Genomic DNA, 20,350 nt, shown 5'->3' on the forward strand with positions numbered 1-20,350 from the left:
TGGTTGGGCTCGGAAAATCAAAATGCTTAACCATAAATTTCATAAGCTAATAGCAAGACACGTGTTTGGTAAGGAGCAGCCAGTCCACCGTACTGCATAAACCAGGCAAAAGACACGCAGCTGGCTGTTTAACCTCAGCACTGCCCAGGTAGAAGCCGGAGTGTCAGAAATTCAGCTGTGCTACATAGCCAGTTTCAGGCAAGCAAAAACAAACAAACAAACAAAACCCACAGCCCGGAGGCAGAGGCCGGCTGATCTCTGTAAATTCGAGGCCAGCATGGTCTACAAAGTGAGTCCAGGACAGCCAAGGCTACACAGAGAAACCCTGTCTTGAAAAAAAAAAAAGAAAGAAAGAAGAGAGGCAAGAAGTCTATCTTAAACTGAATCTTTTACAAAAGAAACAAAGAAACCAATAGTAGCCAGGCGGTGGTGGCACAGGCCTTTAATCCCAGCACTTGGGAGGCTAAGGAAGGCAAATCTCTGAGTTTGAGGCCAGCCTGGTCTACAAAGCGAGTCCAAGACAGCCAACTGCGCTCGAACTCACAGCGATCCGCCTGCCTCTGCCTCCTGAGTGTTAGTATTACAGGCGTGCGCCACCACGCCTGGCTGAGATAGTCTTTTTACTATTATGTTCTGACTGGTGTTTTTCTAAGTATAATTATCTAAAGTAAAAATTCAGCCTGGTGAACCAGACATGGTGGCGCATATGTTTATTCCCAGCACTCAGGAGGCAGAGGCAGACCGATCTCTGAGTTCGAAGCCAACCTGGTCTACAGAAAGAGTCCAGGACAGCCAGGGCTCTGTGTAACAGTGAAACCTTTTCTCATAAAAAACAAAACACAAGCACTTGGGAGGCAGAGGCAGGCGGATCACTGTGGGTTCAAGGCCAGCCTGGACTACAAAGTGAGTCCAGGACAGTCAAGACTACACAGAGAGACCCTGTCTTGAAAAACCAAAAACAAAAACAAAACAAATTCTGCCTGACAGGAAGCTAAAGCTGAGGGTCTCCTGGTCCAATACAGTCTGCACTGCATTGTAATACCCTGTCTCAAAAACAAAACAAAACAAACAAACAAAAAAAAAAACCAAGAACAAAAAACAATTTCTAATATGTACAGTGTCCTTTTCAGGAAACATAATAAAGCCAGATGTGCCATAAATCTGCAATTCTAGTACTGGGGTGGTGGGGGCAGAAGGACAATAAGTGGAAAAGGTTCTTTAAATACTGTGTTCTCTCTTTCTCTCTCTCTCTCTCTCCTGTTTTTTTGTTTTTCGAGACAGGGTTTTTCTGTATAGCCTTGGCTTTACTGGACTCACTCTGTAGACCAGGCTGGCCTCTAACTCACAGAGATCCACCTGTCTCTGCCTCCCTAGTAGAGCCTTGGGCCACCGCGCCTGGCCAACATCTGTTCTTCTAATGTTTACTTATGCAAGAGCCCCGGGGAGCACACTGAAGGCGAGAGGATTTCCCCTTTAGGTTTTAACAGTTCAAAAGACTTGAAAAAACAAAAGGAAGGCAGCTGTCTTGTCTTTGCTTGGTGCCTGTAGACACTGTACCCTCCTTGATGATGATTTTAACTTTGCAGTTTGCTTGCCCAGGTTGTATATTTCAGGTATCGAAGTCAAGTTGTAGGATTCCAGTGGAAAAAAAAATATAAAAATATGTGATTAGTCAACTCAACAGTAACTCCAAGGACTGTAAGATATCAAAGATGAGGGGAATTCTTTTTTTTTTTTTCTCCTAATTCTTGTACTGGAAGGAAAAAAATGTGTGTGTGCTGGGAGGGATATGCCAAAGTAAAATATGCTTGAATGACAGATATTTATTTATTTAGTAGTGGTGATGGTGGTTTTCCTTTTTTCTTTTTCTTTTTTTTGAGGGGGGGGGTTCAAGACAGGGTTTCTCTTGTAGCCCTGGCTGTCCTGGACTTGCTTTGTAGACCAGGCTGGCCTCGAACTCATAGAGATCCGCCTGCCTCTGCCTCCTGAGTGCTGGGATTAAAGGCATGCGCCACCACCACGCCCGGCTGAATGAGGGATTTTAAATGATTACTTAGGGCTGGAGTGTAGATCAGCGGTGGAGCGCATGCCTGAGACCCTGGTAATGGGGGAGGAGGGATTACCTAAAAATATCATTCTCGTTTTCAGGCCGTGATTCCCTTATAGCTAAAGATGCTGGGTTTCAGGGCTGGAGAGATAGACTCTGGCTAAGAGCACTGACTACTTTTCCAGAGGAGCCAGTTTCAACTTCCAGCACCCACGGGGCACACATCCTGAGGCTCTTCCTGGCCAGCCTATCTTCTGCCTACACATGGCCAAGCACATTTTGTGCTGTTGGGGCAACCAAGCTTGTTTACAGAAGTGAAAACATGTGACTTGTTATCTAACATGAACAGCCGCCCCCAGCACTCCAGGCAGCTTTATCTGTCCTTTGGCAGGTGGGGCTTCCAGGTTAACTTTAGCCCTTATAACTCCTTTCTCCCTAGTTCTGCATCCCTTCCTCAGTTTATGTATGCAAAAAGATGTCATTTCCGGAAAGGGGTGAGCAGTATTAGCACTCAAAATTTAGCAGGCAGTAGCTGCTGTGAGAAAATTAGAGCAGGATAAAAAGTATCCATCTTGAAGAGACAGTTTCATGCTTGAAGAGTAACTGGCACTTGCAATACCTACAATGTAACAAGTGGTCTTCTATGAAAATGCATGTAGATTTCTGGGTTTGGTTGCAGAGGCCAATAGGCTCACCACTCAAGAGATGGAAGCAAAAAGATTAGGAGCGTTAAGTCACCCTCCGCTACACAGCAGGTTCAAGGCCAGGTTTCTGGGGGGAAGCGCTACAGTATTTCGACCCAGCAATGCTGTTTAAGGGCGTGATGTAACAAGAGAGACTCCCAAGAGCGACACCCTAGGCGCCACCAGTTACACTTCCGGCACTTGGGCGGAAGGGTCCGTCCTGCTTCCCATGGCCGAGCCAGCTTGCCGGGGTCTGCGGGCTGCTTCCCTGGTCTAGCCAACACACATGCACACACACACACTCCAGGAATTCCTAGACTGCAGGCCTGAAGACCTATGGTGCCTGCTGCGCGCGGGTAGCGCAGGTCGCCTGGCTCCGGCCGCGGTCTCGCTGCTCCCCAGCTGCGTCTGCACCTCGGAGAGACTCTAGCTGCCGCAGGGTGGAGTGGCCCGGTGGCCGTGGGGCTCCCGAGACTGTCGCCCGCAGGGCGCGCGGCCTCCCGGAGCCCGCCCGGAGGCGCAGCGGAGGCCCGGCCGGCTGGGATGCTGACCCGGCAGGACCTGACCTTCCTCCAAAGATCTGAGCTGCACCCAGACGCACGGACCCGCAGCCTTGTGGACGTGAAGGATTAGCGTCTGTCTAGAGTGGACACAAGAAAAAGTATGGGGTCTATGCTGAGACCCATCTGCTAAAAAAACAAAAACAAACAACAACAAAAAAAAAAAAAAAAAAAAAAAAACAAAAAACCGCATGACACTTTTTCAAAGAAGACATTTTTAGTCCTTAGATTTTTTCTTTCATGGGGTGAAAGAGAGGGAAGATAGATTTTTGTTATATATCTAGATTCTTTTTCTTTTTTTCCTTATGAAGAAAAAGCCAAATGGAAAACGAGGAGTAACAATTATTTAAAGGAAAATTAAAAAGAATGAATCCTGGAGTTTTTTTGAGGTCGGCTCACTTTGTAGCCCATGCTTGATTACAAACCCACTGACAGAAAATGATTTTATTACTTTCCCTACAGCTCTTCCCCATCACACGTACTGTGTGCAGTACTAAGGATCTGTCAACCAACCATACTCTTGTTGCTGTACCTTCTTAACCAAAATGAACGTAATCATAAAATAAAGCAAAACAGCCTTGGAAACAGGCTCTATAAAGTGTCTTTGAAGTGATGTGCAGCATTTCTCCAAAGAAGCAAAGGGAAATATGGGAAATATTTTTTCCTTTCCTTCTACCCTCTTTGCTCTGCCCATCCTGTTTGCCCTGTGCACATGCTCTACTAAGTAGGAGCTACACTCCCAGCCTTATAGTCTAAATTCTAATTTGACATCATTTGTCTCATCAGGAATATATAATATCAGTGTTGTAGCATTTGGGTTTTTAAAAATAAAAATAGTAATGTTGGGATGAAATAAACTTAGACATGCACAGGTCTCTCTTCTCATTTTAGAAAATCAGATTTTGTTGATTTACCTGAATCTTTTAGACCAGTTGGTTCTCAATCTCCCTAATGTTGTGACTCTTCAAATACAGTTCTTTATGTTGTGGTGATCCCCAAGTACTCAATTATTCTGTTGCTTTTTGTTTTGTTTTAGTGTGTGTGTGTGTGTGTGTGTGTGTGTGTGTGTGTTGTTTTTTGTTTTTTAGACCAGGCTGGCCTCGAACTCACAATGATCCACCTCCCTCTGCCTCCCAAGTGCTGGGACTAAAGGCGTGTACCACGCCTGGCTCACAAGTGTTTTCCAAAGACAGGATAGCTGCTCAGTTTGATATATTCTGGAACTTCATTCCTCTGCCAGAGCAGCAAATGCCCTTGACTGCCGCGCCATCTCTCCAGCTTCTGTTTGACACTGCCTCTTACACTGTAGTTCATGTTAAAGGATAACATCTTTCTCAGAGGGGGGCAGGGGAGGGGCAGGGAGAGGGAGGGACGGACAGACGGAGGGAGGGGAAAAAAGGGAGACAGAGACAGAGACAGACAGACAAGAGAGAGGTGTGCAGTTGTCCAGAGACTGGAAGTGGCAGGATTCCCTGAAGATGAAGCTTCAGGTGCTAGTGAGGTGCCTGACAGGGATGTTAGGAACTGATCCAGGTCCTCTGCAAGAGCAGGAAGCACTCTTATTTAATGACTCATCCCTCCAGGCCATGACCTCAATTTTGTTTTTGTTTTGTTTTGTTTTTTTCTTTTTCGAGACAGGGTTTCTCTGGTAGCCCTGTCTGTCCTGGACTTACTTTGTAGATCAGGTTGTTGTGGTTATTGTGATTGTTACTCAGAGCTGTCACTATTTTTCTTTTTCTTTTTTTGGTTCCTATGAGAAAAGGTTTCTCTTGTAGCCTTGCTGTCCTGGACTTGCCTTGTAGACCAGGCTGGCCTCGAACTCACAGAGATCCGCTGCCTCTGTCTCCCAAGTGCTAGGATTAAAGGCGTGTACCACCACACCTGGCCACAGGGTCTTTTCTTTGTGACCTCAAACTTATATCTAACAGTATATAATTTTTGTTTTTTTTTTTTGTTTTTTTTAATAGGCAGCCATAGGTAAGAAGTTGCTTTGAGCCTCAAAAGCAAGTTTGAACTTGGGACTTTTGAACAGGGTGGAGAATGTGAAAGCCTATGAGAGCTTTTGAAGTTGGACTAAATTCATTCTGCAATTCTGGTATAGCCATAAGATTTTGAAGGCGGGACGTGGAATACAGTTGTTCATGGCTATTCAGGAGATTAATGCCCTTCATAAGCTCATGGGTTCTAACGCCTTTTCCTCCGTCGGCCATGTTACCTGGAGAGATTTTGGAAGTTTTAGGATATGGAACCTCACTGAAGAGAGCTCCTGGCTGAGGGTAAGCTTTGAGAATCTGTAGCCTCTCTCCACAATCTAGTGCACTCTTTCTGCTTCCTTCATGTGTGTTAAAGTGTGTTCAGCTGTCTTCAGGTGCAGGCTGGCTGCTGCTGCTGCTGTGCGCCTTTCTTGCCATGTTATGTGGAGATCATTCAGATCGCGAGACCACCTCCCCCCAAAAAAGACCACCAGGACTCGATACCGATGCAACAAACACAGGGCCCTGTATTACGGGCTCAGAGCTTCGGATCACCGTCCTTCCTGACGCAGCAGGATAGGAGAGTGATACCGGAGCTTCAAGGGCAATGGGTTTATAAGGAAAAACTGTGATTAGGGGTTGGGGTCACAGGGAAGCAAGGACCAAACCATACCATGGCAGGGGGCGAGGGGTGGGTAGGTCGTGAGTCTCAGGAATGCAGTCCTTTAGGCAGGCTGGATGGGGACCGGGTCTCCAGGGAAAGTTGTGAGTCTCCAGAATGCAGACCTTCCAGCAGGTGGGGTCCAGGAGGCTGAATCTCCAGATTATTGGGTGTTAATTGTATCTTCTGGAGAGTGCGGGCAGGTTTAGTTTATGGCAGTGCGTGCTCTTTCCCAGAATGCAGGAAGTAGTGGAATCACCTGGAGGACAACTTTCTCACAGACCATGGCATTAATTGTAGAATATAAATTACATACAGAATATGGTATTAATTTTGTCCATACAGTCATGGACTCTTCCTCTGGGGCCATAGGACAAAATAAACTCTTCCTTCAAGCTGCGTTTGGTCATGGTGCTATCACAGCAGCAGTAAGTTCCTGATACATCTGTGTGTGTCTGGGAATTTGTTGGAATAGGAACTGGCCATGGAAGGGGTGCCGTTGATAGTTGTCAGAGGCATATAAACTTACTAAATTATTCAGAGGCTGGAGGCCTGGGGTGCTAGGTGCATTCTTAGGATAGAGATGCACCTGTCCAGTACGTGTAGGTGAGGGCTATGTGTTGACAAAAATCACAGTTAGAAGAGGAACATGTATGTAACCTGAGCTAAGTGGATCCAGGTTGCTAAGCTTTTTATTCTCTGTGCTTGCCCTGCCTCAATCCGAAGCTGGGATCCTTTCTTAATAAGATATCTTGGCTTTGGCCTGGTTTTGTTTGGACTTCTTTTCTATGACACCACTAAGAAACACAGCCTTGGGCTGGTGAGATGGCTCAGTGAGTTTAAAAGTACCTGCCCCACAAACAGGACAACCTGAGCTCGATGCCCCAAAGTCAGGACCTACAGAAAGTGGAAGACCTGACTTCACAAAGTTATTCTCTGACCTCCACACACACAGTGGAACTTGTCATACACACATACACACACGCGTGCGCGCACACACACGCACACACAGTTAAGTGTATTTGTATTATTTATTTATTTATTTATAGACTGGGTTTCAAAAGTTAATTTTAAAATAAATTCTAAGATTCTGAATCCATTCAACAAAGTAAAATGAAGTTTTGCTAGTTTTTTGTTTTTGTTTTGTTTTGTTTTGTTTTTTTTTTTTTTGGTTTTTCAAGACAGGGTTTCTCTGTGTAGCATTGACTATCCTGGACTCACTTTTTTTTGAGACAGGGTTTTCTTTGTGCAGTCTCAGCTGTCCCCGACTCACTTTGTAGACCAGGCTGGCCTTGAACTCACAGTGATTTGCCTGCCTCTGCCTCCCAAATGCTGGCATTAAAGCCACCACTGCCCAGTGGCTTCACTTATTTTGTTCCCAAAATTTAATTTTTTAAAAAAAAATTTAAATTATGTAATGTCTTTGGGTAACGTGCGTGAGTGCAGGTGCCTGTGGCAGTCATGCATGTTGACCCCTCATGTTGCTAGAGTTATATGTGAGCCTCTCAATCTGGCATGAAATTGGGGTCCTCTGAAAGATCAGTACATGTTCTCTCTCTTTTTTTTTTTTTTAAGATTTATTTATTTATAATTATGTATACAGTGCTCTGCCTGCACGTACACTGGCAAGCCAGAAGAGGGCATCAGACCTCATTATAGATGGTTGTGAGCTACCATGTGGTTGCTGGGAGTTGAACTCAGGACCTCTGGGAGAGCAGTCAGTGTTCTTAACCTCTGAGCCATCTCTCCAGCCCTCAGTACATGTTCTTAACCACTGAGCCACCTCTCTAGCCCCCTGATAAAAACTGTTTTGTTTTTAAATAATTCTTAGGCTGCTGAGCTGGAGAGATGGCTCAGTGGTTAAGAGCGCCACCTGCTTTTCCAGAGCAACCACATGGTGGTTCATAACCATCTATAATGAGATCTGATGCCCTCTTCTGCAGATAAAATACTCATATACAATAAATAAATTAATTAAAAAATAATTCTTAGGCTGCTTTATGGGACTGTACAGCGCATACACACACACACACACACACACACACACACACACACACACACACCCAACATGTGTACTGAGTACTAGTCAGTCCTTCTCAGGGTCACCTCATCCCTTTCCATATATATCTTTATTAAATCCAATTTTAAAAATTGAAGCAATTGCTTTGTCTTTCTATTTCCTGTTGTAATAATGTAATCCTGAGAGTGCCTTCCTCCTGCTTTATGAAAATAGTAGGCACTTAGCTAATTAAATGTGTTACTCTTAGAGCCCTATTTATTTTAAAAGTGTCAACTTTCAGGATGTTTTGTGTAAGTCTCAGTAAAATTACGTAGAAAACAACCAAATGTTCTCTTCTCATAAGCTGTCCTTGAGGTCACCGCTACCTGAAAATGGCTAAAAACAAAACTTATCTGAGGAGTGCAACATGATAAGGTCAAATTGATGTCATAGTAATTATGTGAAGTGCCATCCAGTCACTGGGCAGACTTTCCTGTTGATCCCTGGGCTCAGGTGCAGGTGGGAACGTGCCCTGTGAATCACTCTGCTGGTATAAAGGACAGAGGGAGCCTTGGCGAAATGCAGTTACTGAGCGGCCAGGAGACAGAGCTACAGTTCCTCTCCAGATCTGCAGTCAACTGCCCACAACACATCCCTCAAAAACGCCCAGAAGAAGGTAATGGGATGAAGTCATTTGGGGGATTTTACTTAAGGAGTAAAAATACTTGAGGCCACAGGGAGGACTTTTCTGCATAACTTTTAGTAGGAAAAGAATTAGGCATTCATTAGTTTTCTTTAGGGCGCTCATGCTTGAGCTGGGAGGAGGTCTGTAAAATTGTAGTATATGATCATAAGCTAAACAAGATCCTACCTGGCAGAAGCCAGAAAAACAAGATGTTGGAGTGCCTGTCAAAATCTGAAATGCTTTCTCAAGGACCATTGCATGACATTGGAAGGGCATTCATTTTGAGTGGCTTTCAGAGACCAGACAGAGCAAGTAGACATTATATAAGTAGGCTGATACTATTTATTGTCATTTTAGATGATGTGTAACTGACCTTTCAAATTAGCTATCAACAAAAAAGCTCACGTGCTCAGTAAACTAACCACACCTTCTAATATATTTGGAATAAATTATTTAGTATTTTTAATTATATCGCTGGAACTTGAGCATTTTAATTTTCTTTTTCATAAAATTCTATAAAAATGATAATTGGTAGCATTTGCCAGTCACTAATGATGACCTTGTAGAAATAAATTACTTTCGAAGTCTGAGCGGGTGGTTCTGATGAGCTTTTGGAAACTTTTCCCCAGCTACCTTCTAATTGGCATATTGTGTGAGTACTACACATTCTCGGATCCAACCACCCTCAAATTCAAAAGAAGTTAAAATTTGTCAATTCAGTTATTCCTTGAGCAATAAAGTATAGCAGGCATTTACATAACACTTTCATTCTTTTAAACGTTGTCAGTAATCAAGAGATAAAGTACAAAGGAAGAGGTGTATAGGTTGTGTACAGATATGTTGTTGTAGAAGCTTCTTGAACATCCAATGATTTGGTATCAGAGGAGGCCCTGGGAACCAACCCCACACAGATACTAAGGAATGGTTGTAGTTTTATTTGTGTTAGCATTATTGAACTAGTGATTGGTTGGTAAACTGAAAGTAGAAAATAAAATGAGCATTCTTGTTCTTCTTGCTCAAATAGGATTTAGGTACCAGTGAGGGGTGGCAGACCTAAAGGCAGTGAAGAGTGAGTTGGGTATGCAAAAGAGCTATTGCATCTCAGTAAGACTCTTTGTTTGGTTTTCCAAACAGGGTTTCTCTATGTAGCCTTGGCTGTCCTGGACTCACTTTGTAGACCAGGCTGGCCTCGAACTCACAGCGATCTGCCTGCCTCTGCCTCCCGAGTGCTGGGATTAAAGGTGTGCAACACCACGCCCGGCTTCGATATGACTTTTTGTTTCAATATATTTAACATTAAAAGAGAAATTTGGTTTTTGGACACAGATTAGTTAATGTTGTTCAGACTAGACTGGAACTTGCCACACAGCCAGACAGCCTTGGACTCCTGATAATCTTTTCTCTACCTTTCATATGCTAGGGTTACAGGTAGAGTGAAATATTTTTTAAAGATTTATTTGTTATTTACACAGTAGTCTGCCCTCAAGTGTGCCTGCATGTCAGTATCTCACCATATCTCATTACAGATGGTTGTGAGCCACCATGTGGTTGCTGGGAATTGAACTCAGGATCTTTGGAAGAACATCCAGTGCTCTTAACCTCTGAGCCATCTCTCCAGCCTGAAGACAAGAGAATCCTTTTAAGTTTCTGAAGATTTCTCTTAAGTAATTACTTGAGGAATTAGTGCAATGGCTCAGCAGTAAAGAGCACTTACTGCTCTTGCAAAGGATTCAGGGTAGGCTCTTTCTAGGGAATGTGACACCCTCTTCTGGACTTTGAGGTCACCTGCAAGTATTGGTGCACACAGAGACAACAGGGTACACACACACACACACACACACACACACACACACACACACACACACACAAGATAATCGCTTGATATACATCTGACTGTGGTAATGTACTTCCATTATCATGTAGCCAGCCCAAGCTACAAACCAAGACCTTATCTCAAAACCAAAGACTGCCAGGTGTGGTGGCGCATGCCTTTCATCCCAGCACTGGGGAGGCAGAGGCTGGCAGAGCTCTGTGAGTTCTAGGCCAGCCTCATCTACAAAGTGAGTCCAGGACAGCCAAGGCTATACAAAGAAACTCTGTCTCGGGCTGGGGGCGGGGGGTGGGGTAGGGGGGTGGGGTAGGATGGGGGGGGGTAAGACCAAGACAAAACGAATAATTACTTTGGGGCCAGGAAGGTGGCTCAGCACATCAAGAAGGGTGTTGGCCATCAAAGCCTGACTACCTGACCTTGATCCATGGAACCTGCTTGATGGAAAGAGAGAACTGACTGCCAGAGATTCCCCTCTAACCTCTGTGTTTATACAGGGTGGTATAATCATGCTCTACCACACAAAATAAATAAATGTTAGTTGAAAACTATTTTTCTTAATTTTTTTTTTTTTTTTTTTTTTGGAGCAAGGTCTCATTCTCTAGCCCAGGCTGGCCTTGAACTCATACCTCAGCTCTTGAGTGCTGATATTACAGATGGCAAAATTCTCTGATTTAATACTAATTAAATTATTCAAAATATTTGTCATTTAGTATTGCTACTACTACTACTACTGCTACTGCTACTACTACTACTACTATTATTATTATTATTATTATTATTATTATTATTATTATTATTATTATTATTATTTTGTATGTGTGTGTGTTCGGCATGTGCATGACAAGGTGTGTGTGTGGAAACCAGAGGACAACTTTTTGAAGTCAGTTTTCTCTTTTTACCTCTGTGTGGGTTTTAGCGATGGAACTCAGGATGTCAAGCTTTAGCCCCAAGTGCCCAAGTGCTCGTGAGCCATCTGGCTGTCCCTTGAACTTTTTTTTTTTTTCTCATAACTTTAATGATCAATACCTTCTAATCGGCTTCTGAATGGCATAATTAAGCAGTATACTTTTTTTTTTTTTTTTTTTTTTTTTTTTTTTTGGTTTTTCGAGACAAGGTTTCTCTGTGATAGCTTTGGCTGTCCTAGACTCACTTTGTAGACCAGGCTGGTCTCGAACTCACAGCGATCCACCTGCCTCTGCCTCCCAAGTGCTGGGATTAAAGGCGTGCGCCACCACGCCCGGCCCTAAGCAGTATACTTAAGACACCCCCACAGGGAGTTCACACCCCTCAGAAAGTAGCGTTGGCTCCCAGCCATCTTCCACCGCCCAGTCAGACTTCCACAGCCTGGGACCCACTCCTGGGTTATGGAAATAGACCTCTTAGTGTAGTGAGCTGAATAACCCCTGGCATACCCATGATCTGTTATTTTTTTCTTTTAAAATAACAAATATTAAACCAAATACTTTCCCAGGTGCTGTTGCCTCACGGAGAAAACCCACAGTGTTGCTGTAGGGACCTGAGCCCTGTGGGCCCCGTGGTTCTGCTCCGTGTCCCACCCTCCTGCAGTTATAAACCTTTACACAGCACACCAGGGCAGCCAGGGCTCCTGTGCTGAGCATTCCCTTTCTGTGCATGTCGTTCTTCCGAAGCAGCACCACCTGGTGTGGAGGAAGCGCGCATGTGTGGAGGCAAGGGGTGGGGTAGTTTATAGGCGTCATACTTCACCTGGTACTTGCAGCAAGCGTCAAACTGCCAGATCTCATAACGGGTACAGCAGGCTATGCTCAGCAGGTCAGCAGGCAGGGAGATGTAATGCGAGTAATCCAGGGGCAGCGCCAATGCGGTGGAGAGGCAGGCAGTGCCCACCGACACCTCAGTCCTGTGCAGGCAATCGCCCTCAATGATCCAGTGTGCTGGCTCTTCTCAGATATGGATGGGGTCTATCACAATGTACTTGTACTGGGCTTCCGGTGCCTGCTCCAGGTCGTATGCAAAGCTGGTCCTGGGCGTTCTCGCCGCTGTAGAGTCCATGCACTACATAAGCAGTCCGTGGCTAACAGGCTAACACTCTCTGGGGATCTGACACCCGGGCCGGACCAAGAGACCTCCTTTTCTACCCGGCCATCTTGGAGACGTTGGGTTTTGTTTTTGTTTTTTAAGATTTATTTATTTATTATGTATACAGTGTTTTGTCTGAAAAGGACACAAGATCTCATTATAGATAGTTATGAGCCACCATGTGGCTGTTGGGAATTGAACTCAGGACCTTTGGAAGAGCAGCCAGTGCTCTTTTGTTCGTTTGTTTTTGTTTTTGAGACAGGGTTTCGCTGTGTAGCCTTAACTGTCCTGGACTCACTTTGTAGACCAGGCTGGCCTCGAACTCACAACGATCCACCTGCTTCTGCCCCCACCCCCACCCCAGTGCTGGGATTAAAGGCGAGCGCCACCACGCCCAGCAGGAAGGTTTTTTGTTTTTGTTTTTAAGTTTCAAAATGGTTCCTTTAAACAGCAGCAATAAGCTGAGCATGGTAGCACATGCCAATGATCCCAGCGTTTGAGAGGCTGAAGTCAGAGGGCTACAGCACAAAGCAAGACCCTGTGTCCGAAAACAAAATAAACAGAAACAAAAAGCTGGAAAGGAAAAGTCAGCGTATAACGTGATGGGTGTCTTGATTTTGTGGGGACACAGAGCCTTGCTCTTTAGAACAGGCTGGCATAGAAATGTGATGGTCCCCTTGCCTCAGCCTCCCGAAGTCCTGGGATTGGGATTTCATGCCACCAGCAAACAGATGACCGTGTCCTAAACAGAAAACACCAGTGACGAAAGTGGCACGGCTTGATGCTTTTTAAAATCCCTCTGGTGTCTGGCTGAGGAAGGCCCCTGGGTCTGATGTACTTGTGGGTCAGAATCACATCAGGGGCTGTAGGGATAATGCAAAGAACACGTGGGATTGTTGCTAATTGTTTCCCTCTCACAGACCCACTGAAACTTTCTAGTGTCTTCCCACTTAAGTCAAGAATAACTGACTTAGAACAGTGGTTACCTGTAGTTAAATACACATACAAACATACATACATATATACATACATACATACACACACACACACACACACACACACACACACACGGTAGAAGTAATGACATGCAAAGTTGTGTGAGTTAGCACATACCAGGAATGCTAGTGCTAAGGAGATGAGGCAGAATCAGAAGTTCAAGGTCATCCTCAGTTACAGTGTGAATTTTAGGACACTCTGGCTTACGTGAACCCTATTTACTGAAAACAAACAACCAAACAAAAAACAGAAGCCAACCAAACAACCAAACAGAAAAAACCCAAGAAAAGTACACACCCAGCCTGGCGATGATGGTGCACACCTTTAATCCCAGCAGGCAGGCAGATCACTGTGAGTTCGAGGCCAGCCTGGTCTACAAAGTGAGTCCAGGACAGCCAAGGATACACAGAGAGACCCTGTCTCGGAAAAAAAAAAAAAAAAAAAAAAGTATACACCCCATCCCAAACCCCAACTGAAAAACAAGAAAAGCTCACAAGCTATTTTCCAGAGTGCCTGTACTCTCTTAACATTTCCACTGGTGATGTCTCTCTTATACACGTTCATGTTTTCAGACCAGTACTTGGCATTTCTTCAATTATATTTCTTCTGGTGATTACTGTTTTAATTTACATATTCATACCATTAACTACACTGGGGAGGCTGAAGGATTGCTGAGAACTCACCGCTCAAGGTGGGAGGGAAGGAAGGAGGGAGAGAGGGAGGGAGGAAGGGCGACAGAGACAGAGAGAGATAGAGAGAAAGAGACAGAGAGAGAGAGAGAGAGACAGAGAGACAGAGAGAGAGAGACAGACAGACAGTGAGACAGAGACAGAGACAGAGAGACAGAGTTGTTATGTCAGAAATGGGGAGGTAAGCCAGGTGGTGGTGGCACACAGCACTTGGGAGAGAGAGAGAGAGACAGGTGGATCTCTGTGAGTTCGAGGCCAGCCTGGTCTACAAAGTGAGTCCCAGCAACAAGGGTTACACAGAGAAACCCTGCCTCAAAAAAAACCAAAAAGAAGAAGAAGAGGAAGAAGAAGGAGGAGGAGGAAGGAGGGAAGGAAGGAAGGAAAGAAAGAAAGAAAGAAAGAAAGAAAGAAAGAAAGAAAGAAAGAAATGGCCCTCCTCTTTCCTAAAGGGATCTGGTGCTTTTATTTACATGGTTTATGTATGTTCAGGCTGTGGTGGGAGCTGAAAGCAGAGGGGGCACGGCATTAATGACTATTATGAACAATAATGTTAAATTGGCTGGCTGATGGTACAAGAGAAATAGCTCAGTGGTAGAGCACTTACTTAGCATGACTGAAGCCAGCACTGGCAGCTGAAAGAACAATCGTCCTGAAACCACGGGTGTGTGTTATGACTGATGAGCTAACATTAGACTGTGTTTGTTTGTTTGTTTGTTTTGCTTTTGGCATGTGTGGTTTGCAGGGGAGCTATGGATTACGACAGAAAATACACAGCTGTCATTCTGGTCATGTTGTCCGTGTTCCTGCATATTCTTCATTCTCTTCCGGATGGAGACTTTCTTATTCAGGGTATGTGGCCAAACTTCGGCTTGCAACAAAAAGAAAAACATGTTTGTTTGTTTGTTTGTTTGTTTGTTTTTTAATAGATGTGCATCAGCAATCCTTAATTAATTTCTAGTACCTTTCACATGTGATAAACATTCACTTCTGGATACATATCCGGACACCTGTAGACTGTGAATACAAAATTAAATTAGGTTCAGAAAATATACAATGGAAATGTTATATTCCACATTTATTTTAGCAGTGTCCTGGCATGGTCATCTGAAGTACATTCCTTATTATTCCATATCTGAGTTTTTGTTTTTTGGTTTTTTTTTTTTTGGAGACAGGGTTTCTCTGTGGAGCCTTGGCCATCCTGGACTCACTTTGTAGACCAGGCTGGCCTCTAACTCACAGCGATCCGCCTGCCTCTGCCTCCACAGTGCTGGGATTAAAGGCATGCGCCACCCCGCCGGGCTCCCATATCTGAGTTTTAAAGGAGAAAAACATCTGTACTCAGCTCGCTTGTTTTTCACATTTCTTCCAGATGTCAGAAAAATTTAACATTGTTCTTGCATATAAATTTTTATATCAGTTAACAAGTGAGGAAAACAAAAATCAGTTTTGTACATTAAATTAGCTTTCCTATATCGTTTGACCCAGCTCTTACAGTAACTGACATAACCATCAGCTTTGAAATTGGGAATTATTATTTGTTATGGTTTTTCTCTTGCTAAATGGCAATATTTGAATATGAAATTCTAAGCACAGATGCCTTTTGTAGTATCAGGCTATCTATGCTCACCGCGCTTTCTTAATTCCAATGATTTTTTTTTTCTGCCAATATTTGGAGTTTCTATGAGGAAAACAATAGCAGACTTGCCTCCAGAAAAACTTTCCTTTCAAAGGAATGTGTCATTTATATCTGTCAAGCTTTTGTGTGCTGGGAAAGTGGGAATCCACTACAACAAACTACCTATGTAGATATGCAAAAGTGGTTTCTCTGTGACCATAGCTACAACAATTATAAAGAAATACTATACGTGAAAACTAACATGTAGACAAAAATATTTATTTCCTTTTTGTTGTTGTTGCCAATGCAAGAAGCATTTATTCAGGTTGTACTCAGGAAAGAGTTGGTTTGTCTCTGAGTCCTTTCTGGGTGATCTCCTCCTCCTCTCTTCCACTGGCTAGGCTGCCCGGAATGCAAACTCAAGGAAAACAAATACTTCTCTAAGCTGGGGGCCCCCATCTATCAATGTATGGGCTGCTGCTTCTCCAGGGCATACCCCACGCCGGCAAGGTCCAAGAGGACGATGCTGGTCCCCAAGAATATCACCTCGGAGGCCACGTGCTGTGTGGCCAAAGCGTTCACTAAGGTAAGCGCTTCCCAGCAGCCCATCCGGAAACAGTCGGTACTCGCAGGGCTTACCAGTCAAGCTGCCTAGTGACCTTATTTGTTGCTCCTTTGTGCCAACAACAGGTGTATTTGTCCTCTCTAATTAGAAAAATAAACGAAATGGAAAATGTCAATGACACGGAAACAGAGAGAACAGTGGTTGCCACAGTCTAAGAAGCCAGTGGGAGGCGCACAAAGGGAGGTTTGATGAGGATAACAAAACGTAACATAGGCAAAGCAAGTTTTCAAGTTTTGCCGTGCAGCTCGGCAGTGACAGCTTGCCACAATTTATTACATGGACTGCGGAGAACTGGAAGAGTTCAAAGGTTGGCAGCACGAAGAAATGATACAATATGTTAGAGGAATGAAACCGGGCTATCACCCTGGTTTGATCATAATATTTTGTATGTGGGTATCAAATTATCAAACTATGCTGGGCAGTGGCGGCGCACGCCTATAATCCCAGCACTCGGGAGGCAGAGGCAGGCGGATCGCTGTGAGTTCGAGGCCAACCAGGTCTACAAAGGGAGTCTAGGACAGCCAAGGCTACACAGAGAAACCCTGTCTGGAAAAAAAAATAACAATAAAATAAAATTATCAAACTATACCCCATAAATATATGCAATTAATATATTCTAAAATAAAGCATCTGGATGTAGTGGTGCATGCCTGTAACCTCCTCATTCAGGGGTGAAGGCATTCTGTGTGATCTACGCCTACCTGGTTGGAGCTGGTGAGATGGCTCAGTGGGTAGCAGAGTTTGCCGACAAGCCTAGTGATCTGAGTTAGATCCCCAAGACCCAAATGGTGGAAGGAGACAACAGATTCCTTCAAAGTGTCCTCTGACCACCCCCTACACACACACACACACACACACACACACTAAAAAGTGGAAAAGGGAAGAGCTACCTAGTCTTCACGTGGGTTAGCTGGGCTAGTTTAATATGTCTCAAAAGAATAAGAGTAAAAACAAAACAAAACAAACAAGCAAAATACAAAACAAAACAAAGTTTCCAAATAACATGAGGAACATGTGAAAGAATATTCTTTGCTTTTTTGTTGCTTGTTTGTTTGGTTGGTTTTTGTTTGTTTGTTTGTTTGTTTTTTTCAAGGCAGGGTTTCTCTGTGTAGACTTGGCTGTCCTGGACTCACTTTGTAGACCAGGCTGGCCTCAAACTCACAGTGATCCGTCTGCCTCTGCCTCCTGAGTGCTGGGAATAAAGGCGTGCACCACCGCCCCTGCCTGAGGTTTGATTCTTAAGAGGTAGGGGCGGAATACCATAAATAGCTATTTTTTTTTTAAGGGTAGAGGATATAGTTTAATGACTGTGTGCTTTGCCTAAGAAATACTGAAATAGGTTTTTGAGAGAGAGAGAGAGAGAGAGAGAGAGAGAGAGAGAGAGAGAGAGAGAGAGAGAGAAACAGAGCTAAATAAAAAACCATAGCTTATTTCGCAACTGAATTTCACTGTTAAGAGTGAATACATCTCCTGAAAGTGAAAATGTAAAAATACCAGACATTTATTAAATTATGCTGGCTACTATCTTATTTGACATTTTGCAATTGTGTCTGTCTACCTACCTATCTGTTTGTCTTCCTGCCAGGCCACCGTCCTGGGAAACGCCAGAGTGGAGAACCACACGGAGTGCCACTGCAGTACTTGTTACTATCACAAGTCGTAACTTTGTTGCAAAGGTCCACGCTGATGCTCCCCACCTGTGGCATGGCACCAAGTGATGCCACCTCCTGCTCCTTACCAGACCTTGGATGTGACTCAGCTGTGCACTGCAGCTTTATTGTCACTTCCTTATACTTCAGTTTCACCAGCAGTCTCTTTTTATTAGGGAAAAATATAGCATTTAGCATGCTCAAAAAAGTTGGTTCCACCAGAAATAAAGCCTCTTAAGTCATCAAGCACAGAACTGTCCTCTTCTTTAAAAATAAAGCTATTTACTTTTGACAAGATCTATCAAATGGTTAAATCGGGACCAAATACACTTAGTGACCCGACACTGGAGAATCCGGCTTCCAGTTGACCTTGTGGAAGCAAGTTGTGCGTCTGTCAGCCAGTAGCTATTTATCAGATAATTCACTGGGGTGGGAGACAAAGGTATGAAAATTCTATTTTTACTCTTTTTATTATATTTTATTTATTTTTGGTTTTTTGAGACAGGGTTTCTCTGTGTATCCCTGGTTGTCCTGGACTCACTTTGTAGACCCGGCTGGCCTCGAACTCACAGAGATCCCCCTGCCTCTGCCTCCCGAGTGAGTGCTAGGATTAAAGGAGTGCACCACCATGCCTGAATTTTTACTCATTTTTATGTCCCCTTTACACCTCTATTTTTAATACATTGTATCAAAATAGAGATATAGTATCATGGTAATACGTTGCATATACGTTACAGGTAAATACCCATCACAGATAAGATTTAAAAAAAAAAAAAAGTCGGGCACAGTGGCACGTGCCGGTAATCACAGCACTCGAGGAGGCAGAGGAAAGTGGATCTCTGTGAGTTCAAGGCCAACTTGTTCTACAAAGCAAATCCAGGATAGCCAAGACTACATAGAGAAACCCTGTCCTGAAAAAACAAAGGCAACATTTAAAATCATTCTAAGCTGGTCGTGGTGGAATGTGCATCTGCTCTCAGTACCTGTGGCACTTGGTAGGTGGAGATACAGGAGTTCAAGGCTAACTGGGACCACATGAGACGCTGCCTCAAAAGCAAGACAGACAAACAAATAAATAAATAAAAGCAAAATAAATTAATATAAATCTCAACCATCACAAACATATCACTTTGTCACTGAGTGACCTATCAGTTCCTTAGCAAACTGGTAAGCATTTCAATTGTCATGGTAAAAGTTAAAATAGGGAGTTGAGAGATGGCTCAGAGGTTAAAAGCTCTGGCTGTTCTTCCAAAGGTCCTGAGTTCAATTCCCAGAAACCACGTGGTGGCTCACAACCATCTATAATGAGATCTGGTGCCCTCTTCTGGCCTACAGGCATTACAAGAATGCTGTATACATAAAAGACCGCCATTTGTGGTGCTGTGAAAACTAGGGTCCCTAGTAGAGAAACACTAAATTGGACGTGCATGTATCACCTGGCACAAAAAGCAAATCTAGATGAATCAAACCTGAATGTGAAACTTGAGATGCTGAAAAGTATTAGAAGAAAATATAGCAGAACCCTACAGAGCAAAGATGTGAGAAGGGACTTTCTGAAGCTGGAACTCAGAGCATTAGAAAGCTTCTACAAAGCCAAAGAGACAATCAGTAGAATGATTTTACACATAAAGCCAAAAGTAAGCCGGGCATGGTGGCACGCCTTTAATCCCAGCACTCGGGAGGCAGAGGCCGGTGGATCGCTGTGAGTTCGAGGCCAGCCTGGTCTACAGAATGAGTCCAGGACAGCCAAGGCTAACACAGAGAGACCCTGTCTCGAAAAACCAAAAAAAAAAAGCCAAAGAGTAATTTTACACACAGACACACACACACACACACACACACACACACACACACACACACTATATATATATATATTACAAATACATATATTATATGTAATATATGTATATTTTCCCTACCAAAATCAACCTATAGATTCAATGCAATCCCTATCAAAATTACAACAAAATTCTTCACAGACCTTAAAAGGACAGTTTTCAACTTTATACAGAAAAACAAAAACCTCAGGATAGGGTGCTGGAGAGCTCAGTGGTAAGAGCACTGTCTGCTCTCCCAGAGGTCTTGAGTTCAATTCTCAGCAACCACTTGGTGGCTCACAGCCAGCTATAATTTGATCTTGTGCCCTCTTCTGGCCTGCAGGTGTACATGCAGATAGAGCACTCATGTATATAAAAATAAATAAATAAATGAATCTGAAACAAACCAACAAACAGATCCAGGATAGACAAAACAATCTTGTACAATAAAAGAACTGTTGA

At 43.7% G+C, this 20,350-nt stretch overlaps 1 protein-coding gene and 1 pseudogene across 1 annotated transcript; one reads left to right on the forward strand and one right to left on the reverse strand.

Moving 5' to 3' along the window:
- Nucleotides 1-3,064: 3,064 nt before the first annotated feature.
- Nucleotides 3,065-14,793, reverse strand: LOC127198289 (transmembrane protein 11, mitochondrial-like; annotated as a pseudogene).
- A 124-nt stretch (nt 14,794-14,917) lies between these two features.
- Nucleotides 14,918-18,131, forward strand: Cga (glycoprotein hormones, alpha polypeptide). Its single transcript, XM_051166257.1, has 3 exons — nt 14,918-15,031; nt 16,199-16,383; nt 18,008-18,131. Exons 1-3 carry the CDS (start codon nt 14,932-14,934, stop codon nt 18,083-18,085), a joined length of 363 nt encoding a protein of 120 aa, XP_051022214.1. The 5' UTR covers nt 14,918-14,931; the 3' UTR covers nt 18,086-18,131.
- Nucleotides 18,132-20,350: the final 2,219 nt, after the last annotated feature.

Source organism: Acomys russatus, chromosome 2, assembly GCF_903995435.1.
Source record: "Acomys russatus chromosome 2, mAcoRus1.1, whole genome shotgun sequence".
NCBI lineage: Eukaryota > Metazoa > Chordata > Mammalia > Rodentia > Muridae > Acomys > Acomys russatus.

Coding starts and splice junctions, on each gene's coding strand:
- Cga (XM_051166257.1), top strand. CDS start 14,932: ATGGATTACGACAGAAAATACACAGCTGTCATTCTGGTCATGTTGTCC. Junction 15,032..16,198: donor TGGAGACTTTCTTATTCAGG/GTATGTGGCCAA, acceptor TCCACTGGCTAG/GCTGCCCGGAATGCAAACTC. Junction 16,384..18,007: donor TGGCCAAAGCGTTCACTAAG/GTAAGCGCTTCC, acceptor TCTTCCTGCCAG/GCCACCGTCCTGGGAAACGC.